This window comes from Miscanthus floridulus, chromosome 8, assembly GCF_019320115.1.
Source record: "Miscanthus floridulus cultivar M001 chromosome 8, ASM1932011v1, whole genome shotgun sequence".
NCBI classification, from domain to species: Eukaryota; Viridiplantae; Streptophyta; class Magnoliopsida; order Poales; family Poaceae; genus Miscanthus; species Miscanthus floridulus.
In genome coordinates, this window is record NC_089587.1 from 220,355,374 (window position 1) to 220,368,435 (window position 13,062).

Here is a 13,062-nt window from a genome sequence, read left to right on the forward strand (position 1 = left end):
TCGTCGAGCATCTTGATCACTTGTGGATCAAACTTGATACTGTTGCCATGCATCACGACTTTGTCCAGATCGGGGATGAAAACCTTGCAGTCGAACTCGTCGAGGTAGTAAAGCATGGCGAGGAGCATGTATTCCAAGTGCACGAGACCGCAGCGAGAGCATGGCCAGAAACGCGAGTGTGCACGATCCCACACTTGGCGGTCCTCATGGACGAGATGACAGCGAGCGCAAACAAAAGCGCCCGGCGGCAACGCGTGCTCCGACTCCGGCGCCATGGAGTCCGGCACGAACTCGAGGGACTCCGGCACCATCTCGGAGTCCAGCGGGGAGGAGTCATCCTTGGGCGCCACCTTCGACTCCGACGGGACAGAGTCCTGCAGCTCGACGAGAAGATCTAAAGCCACGGACTCCGGCGCGATGACCATCGAGTCCGGCGACAAGGAGGCCATGGCGAGCGGCGATTCCGAGTCCAGGGCGAGCGGCAAGTCGGAGTCCATGGCGAGGACAAAGAGAGGCGCGGCGTCTCGACCGAAGAGAGGCAACAGGCGAGGAAGGAAGGCGAGGCGTGCGGCGTTAATTACGTCGAGGAACGAAGCGTGCGGCGCGGCGCAATTACTCCGTGTGCGGCGCGGCGCAAGTACGCAGGGCCAAAGAAGTCCAAGACCCATGCCTCGCCACACGGACGACTTCTAATCTGCTCTGGCCGACGGAGCGTAGGACGACTTCTAATACCAGTACGGAGGGAGTATATATATATTGTTATAAAGTTTATATAACTACGTAAAACAAAACACGTATATCTTCTGAATTTGTAGAGGTTGTTTGACTCATTTTAAGAACTGTGATACATAGCAATAACTATGCAATGTATGTTGTAGCCACAGAAATTAATTACACAAGATTCAGTGTATCTTCTGAAAAAAAAAAGATTCACTGTATATCTTCTGAAATTTACTTGGGGTGGTTGTTGATCAGACTAAGTTTTCATCCTCTATACTCTACAGAGGACAGCATTTGATGGAAACTAGAAACCTGTAATATCCATGAATCTTGTTGAGTAGTACTACGTTCTAGGACTGGTAGGCATCCGGAAAACCTTGTAAACCTCCACCGCAGGCATGTGTCTGTCGGTTGATCAGCCGATGTGTCCCTGGTGAGCCTCGCAAGCCCACCTCAAGCATGTCACTACACCGCATCCTGGAGATGGGCTCCCTCCGTCCAAGCCCAGAAGGGGGACTCTCAACCGGCCCAGGAGTGTGAAGACGTCGGGCCCAGAATGGGTTTGTGGCTTGCGCGAGGGGAAGGTGTCGAGTGAGTAGAAGAGAGGGAAGGGGGTGTGTGTGTTAGTGTGTAAGAGGCAACAAACCAGAACTCTGTAAACATTGAGATCGAGATTCAGCCGACAGCCGGCCAGGCTGGCTGCCGTCGTGAACCCTGTCTTCCTCGTCGCCGGTAGGATAGCTAACAAAGCATGGGTCCAAAACCACCACAAAGATCTGTCGCAGGACATGTTTCACTCCGATTCATGATGCGTGCACCTGAACTCCCAAAGATATGTCGGTCGCGTCTACATTCAGGTTCCTCTGGTCTTCAGGCGGCAGAAATAAGACGAGTGATTATCATGAGCACTCAGGAGAGCGAGACAACGACATCAAAAAATAAAGAAGCAGAGGCCGTGGGTGGAGGATCAAGGTGGTGATATGCAGTATATGTACGTCAAATCAAGAACCAATGAAGAAACTCATCAAGAACCAATCAAACAATTGTTGTTGGTAAGGTGTAATCGCATCACAATGACGAAATCAAATGAGCAGCAGGCAAATTTGACTCTCTCGACACCATTTAGAACAGTAGACTGACTAGTGAGAAACAACAGCTGAAATTTCAGAAGGTTGCGTAGATCTAAAATTCGTCCGGGTCAAAAAAAAATATCTCAACAAGATTGGGAGGTAATTTCACACCCCGCCTGTTCTTTTTCCCCAAGAATATCTAAAGAACCAAAGAATCCTGCGTTTGTTGAAAACGGTAGGAAACACACAACGAATCGTTTCACCCACTTTTCACGCCATGAGAAATGCAGCAGGAAAGGAGTACGACAGAGATCCTGCCTCATGTATGTTCACACAGCTTTATCTTAAATCAGCATGCACGAGTATGCAGGCACCAAAAATCTAGTATCTTGCCAAAATGCCAAGATGAAATCTTGAACACTTTTGCTTGTACAATAAAAGTTTCAGCAGATAACTTGTTAAACTCAGCTTCAACAAATGAAATATCATCAGGTAGATCGATCAACGCACAATCAACACACATTAATACGATGAAGGCATGTTTCGCCATATATTCATAAATCATAATGTTAATATTGTAACAACGAAAGAAAGGAGAACAAAATGGTTCAGTCTCATAAATGGCTCTCATACAGAGATAGTTAAAATAGGGAACAGGTCCATAACCAAAGAGTTTCAGAATGCAACTTTTGCATCTGAGCTAGACACGAGCATATGCTACCCCAAGGTGCCAAGCAGGTGCTTCCCAATCTCCAATAGTCTTTATTCCTGAAACATGGAACAAAAAATTAGCCCAGTGAAAATGGCATGTAACTTCAGAGAAATTTGCAAACGCGATGCTTACCCCTAGTCCCTATACATACTCCTATGGCCAAGCTTCAAATTCCTCAGAAGAAATCGCCGACGATGGGCATGTCATCGAAGCTCCAGAGGTCCATGTTGCTACCAACATCCTGTGATCCATCAAGGTTCAGAAGGCTATCAACTGAATCACTTGCACCACCATCCAGAAGAAACCTCATATAGGATTCTAAATCTGTCAGCCCATCAGTGAAATCAACAGCATTGTTCTCCAGGACAGGAGGCACCAATGAGATGTTTGAATTGCTGTTGACAAATGCAGACTCATCACCTTCAGCAATAGTGGAAATGGAAGCAATGGATGTGATGTCTGGTGTCTTGGTATCATTCTCCCAGGCCAAGTCCGAGCAGCCAAAGGAGTTACTTCCCTGATCAGAGAGCAGATTCATGCTAGGATCCTCAACAGAAGCAGTAGAGTTCATTGCTGGAACAAATGGCATATTGGCATGCTGAACAAATGGATTGTTGGAGGGGTAGTTAACAGATTGGTAGAAGGGTGCGTTTGTGTTGGCAAGGTTGTTCATAGCTGCTTTGATAATAGGCTTCTGTTCAAAACTTGACTTGGGCGCTTTAGCAGAAGCTGAGCCAGAACGACGCTTCTGACCAACTGCTGGTGTATCAGGAAAGTTAACCTTGGCCTTCTTGCCACGAATCCTGCGCGCTTCAGCATCATAAGCTTTTGCAGCTTCCTCAGGACTATTGAAAGTACCAAGCCAAACACGAACACCCTTCTGAGGATCTCTGATCTCAGCAGCCCACTTGCCCCAAGGGCGCTGGCGGATACCCCTGTATTGATTCTTTCTCTTCCTTTTGGCTGACCTTGCTACAGGGGCACCATAATCAGCAGTAGTCATGGTGCTTAAGCCATCTGCAAACAGGAATGCAGCAAACCTTAGTAACATTGCCTCTGTCAATCATATATATGCATATTGAGTTAAGAAACAACATCACAACCAAAATTAGCATTCTCCATGTGCATCTCCTTCATATTTGAAGAAAGCACAGTTCAAAACACAATAAATATGAAAGTCCGAGATTCTTTACAACCCTGGTGCCATCAAATAAGTCATCATTATGCAATCATATCTAAAACTTCCACTATATACGATACTGCACATGAGAATCAATTTGCAGACAAGGGACCAGAAATCTGACCTTCCTAAACTTTGCATCCAGGACCTACAGTGACTCTGGAATGCCCAACAGCAACCATTTGGACAATTAACCAGGCCTAGACTCTTTTTTTGTTTTGAGGAATCAGGCCTAGACTCTTCACTGCTCAAATACTCGCAACGAAATACAATCATACAAGGAACCATATGAAACAGCATATGCATGTGAATATGTATCATATGCACAAGCTCAACACCATAAATCATGTAGAGTAAAGAGTCTAGAACAATACGCCCCCCCCCCCCCCCCCCCCCCCCCACCCACCCACCCCCCCACCCCCCAAAAAAGAGAAAAAACATAGGCTACAGACGTATGAAGTGAGATATGACGAGTTCAGAACTATGGCATAATATGCATCTAATGTAACTAATCATACACAACCCCATCCGAGTGCACAAACGGTGGAATTCCCCAGATCCAACACTTGAAGAACCGAGTTGTCTACCCTCGACTCCCAGATTGGGGAACCAAAACAGAGTAACAGACTATGCTGCCCAACATTTCAGAATTGTAACACGAATGAAAACAAAAGCCACAGACTTCATCCCCAATAGGACACCACAAAATCATCCAATAAGTTGCAGAATCCCCTAACAAGGCAAAATCTAATATCTAAACAGTAAACACCAATCCCCTCGCTTTTCTTTATTCCTCCCCAATCCACCCACCCAGTCGCACCTCAAACACCCACCTACTCCCTAACCCCCCAAAATTCCTCAACCAACCCTTAGATTCTAATCGTCTACATCAACCAAACGCAAAAATACATATACAAGGCTACAAGCATAGAAAATAAGTCGCCCCGAGCTTGAGCTAGTACCTCTGTAGAAAGTCCCCTTGGCGGCGAAGGGCTTGATCTCGACGACGTCGTCGTCAGCCCCTTCCCCGAGCTCCAAATCAGAATCGCCGGAGTCAGCCTCGAAATCCGCGAAGTCGGCCTCGAAGTCCTCATGGTCCTCCGCCGCGAACGAGCGCCTCCCGCCGCCGCCGCCCCTCTTGGGCTTCTTCTTCTGCCAGATGTCCCGGTCCGTGACCCGGCGAAGCTCCGGCTCGCGGAGTTCGTCGAGGATCGCGCCGCCGCACATGGTTCAGTCGTCGTCGGTAGCTCCGCCGCAGCGCGCCGGAGCGAGCAGTAAACAAATCGGTGGCTTGCAAGAGCGAAATGGTGGACGAAACTTTGGAGAGCGCGGACGGGGTGTGGGCCCTATATATTGGCTGGCCGCCACTGCCACAGTCCGCAGGCGCGTAGGTGCCGGGAGGACCGATGGGGTCCACACGTCAGTCGACGGAGGCGTCAAGCTGAAGACGCGGGGTTAGAAACGGAAAAGCTACAGTAATAATGGTACAGAGTAGACAGAAGACGGCGAGGACTAGGACATTTGCATATTGCCCCTACGTAGATGTAGAGTTTTACATAGGTACACCTTAAATCTACACTCAATCTAGGTTATTATAGACATTAATACTTTGATATCCAAGGCTTCAATGTCACATTTGGAGTATTGGAATTTTAGGAAAAACAACCTCCACAATATTTATTAATATATAGTATATGTATAGTATAACTATGATGGCGCCGCAGGTTTGGCGAACAAAACAAACAACGGACATTTAATTAAGAAAACAGGCGCCGGGCTTTACGGACAAAACTACACGAGTTTAGCACGCCAAAGGTACGATCACGAAGCATACGGTAGCCTTCGTGCAATGTGTAGGCACATAGCTGCCGAAACATGTGGTGAGTCTCCCACATCAGTCGGTAGCGTCAAGTGGAAGTAACATGATTAGAAGACGGCGAGGACTAGGACACTTGCATATTGCCCCTCCGTATGTGTAGAGTTTTACATAGGTACGCCTTAAATCTACTCTCAATCTAGGTCATTAGACATCAATACTTCGGTATCCAAGGCTCCAATGGCACATTTGGAGTATTGGAATGTTAGGAAAAACAACCTCCACAAAAATTATTAATACATAGTATAGTATAATTGTAACCCAAACTATGAAAAAAATAGGTGTTTCATATATTGCACCTTTGCAAATAGATCTAAATGGTTAAATTTTGTGCCAAAATGTGTTTTCACGCGGAAGGTACATCTCCATTCTCTCTAATTAATCGTTTGGCATATAAGAAAAATACCCAACCCCCTCAGATCGATCTTCGGTCACGTGACTCTAGTAAACGTAATTATGATTGCGCCGTAGGTTTGGCGAACAAAACCAACAGCAGACATTTAATCAAGGAAATGGAGTAACGGACGCCGGGCTTTATGGACAAAACTACACGAGTTTAGCGCGCCAAAGGTATGGTCACGAAGCATACGGTAGCCTTGGCACAATGTGTAGGCACATAGCTGGCGAAACACGTGGTGGGTCCCCACATCAGTCGGTAGCGTCAAGTGGAAGTCACATGGTTAGAAGAGGAAGAGCTATAGTCATAATGGTGTAGTAGCCAGAAGACATCGAGGACTATGACATTTGTGTATTGCCCCTTCATAGATGTAGGGTTTTACATAGGTACACCATACATCTACTCTCAAATTAGATTATTAGACATTAATACTTTGATATCCAAGGCTCCAATGTCACATTTGAAGTATTGTAATTTTAGGAAAAAAACAACCTCTACAATATTTATTAATATTGGTATATAGTATAGTATAATTGTAACCCAAACTATGAAAAAATAGGTGTTTCATACATTGTGCCTTTGCAAATAGATCTAAATGGTTAATTTTTGTGCCAAAATGTGTTTTCACGCGGAAGTACATCTCCATTCTCTCTAATTAATTGTTTGGCATATAAGAAAAATACCCAACCCCCTGAGATCGATCTTCGGTCATGTGACTCTAGTAAACGTAATTATGATGGCGCCGCAGGTTTGGCGAACAAAACTAACAGCGGACATTTAATCAAGGAAACGGAGTAACCGACGCGGGGCTTTATGGACAAAACTACACGAGTTTAGCGCTCCAAAGGTATGGTCACGAAGCATACGGTAGCCTTGGCACAATGTGTAGGCACATAGCTGCCGGAACACGTGGTGGGTCCCCACATCAGTCAGTAGCGTCAAGTGGAAGTCACATGGCTAGAAGAGGAAGAGCTACAGTAATAATGGTGTAGTAGCCAGAAGACATCGAGGACTATGACATTTGTGTATTGCCCCTTCATAGATGTAGGGTTTTACATAGGTACACCTTACATCTACTCTCAAATTAGATTATTAGACGTTAATACTTTGATATCCAAGGCTCCAATGTCACATTTGGAGTATTGGAATTTTCAATAGCTATAAATGTTATCAGCTGTATGGGATCAAACAAGCCCTGATTAAATCAATGATCATATGGCCATTGCAATAATAATACGATCCTCTAGCTTATGAGAAGATTTAGAGCCTGATCTTTTCTAGCAGCAAGGAAGAAATTTGATATACTGCGTATAGTAATAGCATAATCATGAGCACTCCCCTGAGCTCAGCATAATAATACTCGGTGGTGCTTGGAATTGATTGATTTTCGAGTATCCTCTGAACTGAATTTCCTATCCCCCCCCCCCCCCCCCCCCCCCCCCCCCCCCCCTAAAATATTATTAATCCGGCACCCGGGATCATTTCGAATTTTCGTCGTCGTCCCGTTCCACAGCTCTAGAATATCTCCTGTTCCACCAGGAGCCACCACCGTCACGGTGGCACGAGAGGGATCGGTCAGATGCATGCAGCCGTACTGTACAGCCAGCTCGGTCAACTCAACGCCCGCGACTCCATCGTCCATCCTTCCCTGACGAAACACCCCGACCAAAGAGATAGATAGATACTCCCTCGTTCAAAAAAAAATTCTTATTTTTTAAAAAGTCGTTTAAAATTTGACTAAATTTATATAAAAAAGTACTAATATTTATAATACAAAATAAGTATTATTGAATTCGTTATATAATATATTTTTATAATAAATTTATTTAGAGATATAAACATTAATAATATATACTATATGTTGATCAAACTTGAACTAATTTTATCGGTAAGTCTTGTAGTTGCATAAGGCACCGTGGTCGTTTCGCCATCTTCCTGCCGATTTCCCGCACGTTTTCGGCCGTCCGTCCGTCCAAGCGGAGTCTCCCGCAAGACCCACCCGACCCGTCTCGCGCCGTCGCGCGCGTGGCGTCCCTCCCCAGTCGGCTGGCGAAAGCGACCCGTGCCGAACTCATCTGCCGATCGGTCTCGGTTCAGTCGCGGCTGCTGACCCCGACGTCGTGACGGCCTTGCATCGGGTGCGTTCCGTGTCACGTCACCCTCTCTGCATCGGGTGTCGCGGGCAATCGTGTTGTGTTTGTGTCGTACTCGTACTAGCACACGCGACGAGGGAAGAGAACGTACGACAAGGAAAGGCGCGTGCACGAGCCACGTTCTGCCACTGTGCCGGCCGTCTGGCGCTGCTGGCGTCGTTTTCGCGGCACGAGCTCTTGCCGTTTTTTTTACTAGTACTACATACAGTCGTCGGCGGTGATCGATCAACTTTTTCTGAGAGATGATGGAGGCTAATAGTAAGTGGAAGTAATCTACTTAATTACTATGTCATCCCTCCGGTTCTCTAAAACAAGTTGTTTTGAGGTTATTTTAAGTCAAATATTTTAAACCTTGACTACAAATAACTTCTTTTGGGTTGAGTTTAAAAATATAAAAATGATGTAAGTAGATTCATCTCGAAACGTAGTTTCATAAAAATATATATTTACTATATTTTATAAATATTTTATAGCAAAAAGTTATAGTCAAAATCGTTTCTTAAAGACCATGTCAATGTCTAAAACGACTTGCTTTAGATAACCAGACCAGTACAGTGCTACTCGTGACCGTAATAATAAATTAGTTAGGCCTTGTTTAGATTACATCCAAATTCCAAGTTTTTTCACTCTCTCTCCATCACATCAATTTTTAGCCGCTTGCATGGAGTATTAAATGTAGGTAAAAAAAATAACTAATTGCACAGTTTAGTTCGAAATCACGAGATGAATCTTTTGAGCCTAGTTGGTCCACGATTGGACAATATTTGTCAAATAAGACGAAAGTGCTACTATTCATCGGGTTGAAATTTTTTCGCAATCTAAACGAGGCCTTAGTTCAAATGCAAGTTGGAATATGTTTTTCAGCAAATTACTGTCCCACCCAATTCGCTTTTGACTGACCTGCCAACTGCCATAGAGTACTTCGTTCTTTACGCTGATCGATGCAAACAGGGCATGCAAGCATTCGTTTTTGATGCGGTCTGAGTCGACCGTGACCAGCGCGTAGATGCACCTGCACCCACCTGACTTTCAAACATATAACCATGCTCACGTCACAGTTCGTACGTAGATAAAAAATAATAATGTTGCCAGTTCCGTTTTGTTATTTTCCTCGCAAACTGCAGCCAATGCAAAAGAAGAGGTCTAGATGAGTTTGTGGTTGATTACCTTCTTTTACATGCGTTGAAAAGAAAAGGAATTAAGCAGCTGCCCGATCGACCTACGTGGCCTTACCATCTCATCCTTAAACACGTGTTACATATATGTGTCGTCCGGGGTTTGAGCTGGGCCGCCGCACTGGGCCCTCGAGGCCAGGGGGCCCAACCCCAAATGTGCAAGTAGAAGTAGTATTCTGTCTATGGCCTATAGGAACAGCTGAACCAGGCATACGAGCTGACTCCGCGTCGATTCTGCTCGCCTTCCGCGTTCCCGTGCCCTGCCGCCGCGCGGCTGCGACTCCGCCTTCCCGCGCGAGTGAGCGACTCGCCGACTCCCGTGCGAGGCTGCGAGCAGTGGGCGATCCCATGCGTCTTGGTGATCTCGAGTGCGAGGGGCCGCTGGCCGGCGGCATCCACTTCCGTCTGTTCTTGGCTTCCTGGTCTTCGTATACGGAGGTAAGAATTAAGAAACTGGCCCTAGGCGGCTAAGCCCCCCTAATCAATATTTGCTCTTGTCCCCAATCTTTATTCTTTACTTCTTTAGATTTGGGATTTAGGAATCCCATATGGTGCAGCAACCATGTTGAATTTAGTATAACATATTTTTTAATTACTTACTACTTTTCTAAATTTACAATGAACTCATGTTGCCCAAAAAGCATGCATAAAATGAGAAAAGAAAAAAGAAGAGAATGATAGAGGGTTTGATAGAATCACAAAGAGGATCTATTGATAAATTTTTTAAGAGTGATACAAGCACTATAAGAAATCCAGATGAGTGGGCAATAGTTGCTGTGGATGAAATTGATATTGAGGCCATCATCAATGACTTCACAGCAGTAAATATTAGAATAAAACTTCAAGGTAAGATAAGATGCATAACTAGTTTCATAAGAATGATTAGTATGCATTATATTTATTAGAAACGTCACTATATTATTAAAGTTATATTAAAGGGCCTATCATTGTAGCTTTGCTCCAGATCTATAAATTGACAGGACAGGACCCGTGTGTCGTGCTCGAGAAAGAAGAAAACATACACGAGCGTGTTTAGCCCATGAGCTACACTAGAAAGGAAGCACGGGCTCGCCACTCCCCAGCTAGTCGCTAGTCATCACTCGTCAATCGCCATCACCACGACACCACGCCCGCGCTCTGCACAAGCTTCCCTCCCTTAGCTTGTGTGACGTTTCGTTGCTGGCTTGGCTGTGTAGGTGCAGCTGTAGCCTGTAGCCAGCATCATATCCGGTGCCGGCGCTAGGGGTAGGTCACAAGGTGGGCTCAAGTGGAGGAGGAGCTTAAGTTCAGTTATACAAACCTCTAGATTTTATAGTCCATTAAGCATTAGTAAACTATTAAGAAGAAAGACATAAAACTGGCCAGATGACCAAAAAAGACAATATCGACATTTCTTTCCTAGTTTTCTTTCCACATGGCCGTTGGGTAGAGAGGAGGCGAGGAGTCACGCTGCACACAACACACTCTGATTGTGAGTTCGCGACGTGCGCCTTACACACGCGGAGCTAACGAGCCGCGCCGCCGCGAAGAGCTAGACTACCGGAGACACGGACACGGCGCACGAGGACGGCAACAAGGCAGGGCTCCACGACGACGACATTTTAATTCTTGGCATCTTACGAATTACGATCACCGATCAGTTGTTTAGACCCAATGTATTTTTCTCTTTTTATTTTTAATCCAAGGCCCCGTTCGCGGGTATGAAACTTAGCTAAAACTAGCTGAAAACACTGTTCTGGCTGAATTGTTGTGAGAGAAAAACACTGTTCCGGCTGAAAAAACAAGCCGAACAAACCGAATATGAGGTAAGTCGAACGAGGCCCAAATTAATTATTTGTATAGTATTCCAGACTTCTAGTACTTTGTACCGATATAGTTATACTTTTTTTTTTTCTAATTTAGATGTTAGAATTTTAGAATATTATCTAAAAAAACATTTGTCATGGGTGAGGAAAAAAAACAAATATATTACTTTTTTTTATCTACATTGTTCCTCGATAATTATTATACATCTACAAATATATTATTTAATCTACATTGTTCGTTGATAATTATCAGACATGTTAAATTAAAAATATGTTATTGAATTTACTTTCATTTTATAAATAAAATTAGTGTCTATATATTATAAGATTTTTTACCTAATTAAGAGCACGACGAGATCGCCAAAACCCTTTAAAATTCTAGGACCGGCACTGATCATATCAGTGCCTTTTGTTGTTGGAGATCAGTGCCTTTTGCTGTTGGAAAGAGCTGCAGCACGCGTGAGGCACCTTTCATGCCGTCTACGAATACAAAATGATCATCACCGAGTACTGCAAATTAATCATCTGCGCTGCTGCGTGCGTCTACAGTTCACAGTACTGTAGCGAACATCGGCACGACGTTGTGTTCAGGGGCATGCCCCAGATCACCTACGCCTGGCTGCAGCTTGCCGAAACTCTGCGAGGTAATGGAGATGCCGACTGCCCAAGAATGATACTTGCCTTCCTTCTTTCTGGTGTAATCAGCTACCTATTTGATTCTATTTCTCCCCCAATGTAATTCTGGCAAAACTTTCAGCTCGTTCGGCTGATCCAGTTTGAAACTGATTTCGGCCGATTTCGGTTGATTCAATAATGTTCTGTGAGAGAGAATAAGTTAAGACTAGACAAACAGATCAGAGTGTTTGTTTGGGCTATGTGCCCTGCCGCCCACCGGCCCGGCCGGCATCTGTGGCTTAATATATATCAGGTCGGGACGTCCGCCTGGTACTGGGATGCGCTCGTTCGCCTGCCCGGAGTTAAAAAAATCTCCTCACCTGTCTCGAGTTTCCCAAAGCACAGGCAACGGATCGGCCCACTCACAGCTGTCGATGTTTCACCATCGATAGCCTGCCACGGGGGTACCCGGGACAGTATGTTCGGGCTTCGGCGTATGTCGAACTCGATGATTTACGCAAGAGACAGCCGATTTATCCTGGTTCAGGCCCTCAATCGTAGATCGAGTAATAACCTTACGTCCAGTCGGCCTTAGCCTTTGCGTTGGATTGATTGTGATATGTTGTGTTGTACCATTGTCCTTTTCTCAGGAGCCCTGTCCTCCTTTATATAGTCAGGAGGCCAGAGTCCTAGTCGGTTTACAATGAGATTTTCTAATAGGATTACCTAATAGTTCTACTACTACGATTATATGGGAAGAATCCTAGTTGGACTAGATCTTCTTTCTACCTTGCGGGGTATCCTATGGGTCCCGCATCGACAAGCCCCCGAGCACTTCATGGTTGAGCTCTGAAAATCTCGCTCTGCTCCTTCTAGTCTTGTTGAGTAGGAATAAAATGTCATCCGAGCGTTTTCTGGAGTGAAACCTTGTAGCGCTTCTTGGGATCTTTGGGTGGTGAGTGCTTTTTGAAGAAAAAGTGCATCCATCTGGTTGTAGCCCCCGAGCCTCTTGCTATTTAGAACAAGGAGCTGGAGGATCTTGTCTTGAAGTTGCCCTGATTGTTCGTTGAAATTTTATCAAAAAGAACTCGAACATGGCTTGTTCCGGGTTCTTTTTGCCGTAATGTCTTGAAGTGGTCTGCGTTGAGGAAGCCTATTGGTGACGTGCGCTTTTTTGAAGAAAAAGTGCACTCACTGAGTGTAGCCCCCGAGCCTCTTGCTATTTGGAATAAAAAGTTGGAGGGTCTTGATCCTTTATGTTGTTTGAAAATTTTATGTTCTGAAGTAGTCCCCGAGACTTGGATTACGTCATCATCCGAGTAGTTTTGCGGTAAGCAGCCTCCGAGCTTATGTCAAAAA

At 45.1% G+C, this 13,062-nt stretch overlaps 1 protein-coding gene across 1 annotated transcript; it reads right to left on the reverse strand.

Annotated features, from left to right (window-relative positions):
- Positions 1–2,316: 2,316 nt before the first annotated feature.
- LOC136475036 (ethylene-responsive transcription factor 1-like) lies at positions 2,317–5,008 on the reverse strand. Its single transcript, XM_066472596.1, has 3 exons — positions 4,645–5,008; positions 2,635–3,519; positions 2,317–2,558 (listed from the first exon to the last, which is right to left on the reverse strand). The coding sequence occupies exons 1-2, from the start codon at positions 4,907–4,909 to the stop codon at positions 2,678–2,680; spliced, it is 1,107 nt and encodes a 368-aa protein (XP_066328693.1). The 5' UTR covers positions 4,910–5,008; the 3' UTR covers positions 2,317–2,558; positions 2,635–2,677.
- Between the last annotated feature and the right edge of the window lie 8,054 nt (positions 5,009–13,062).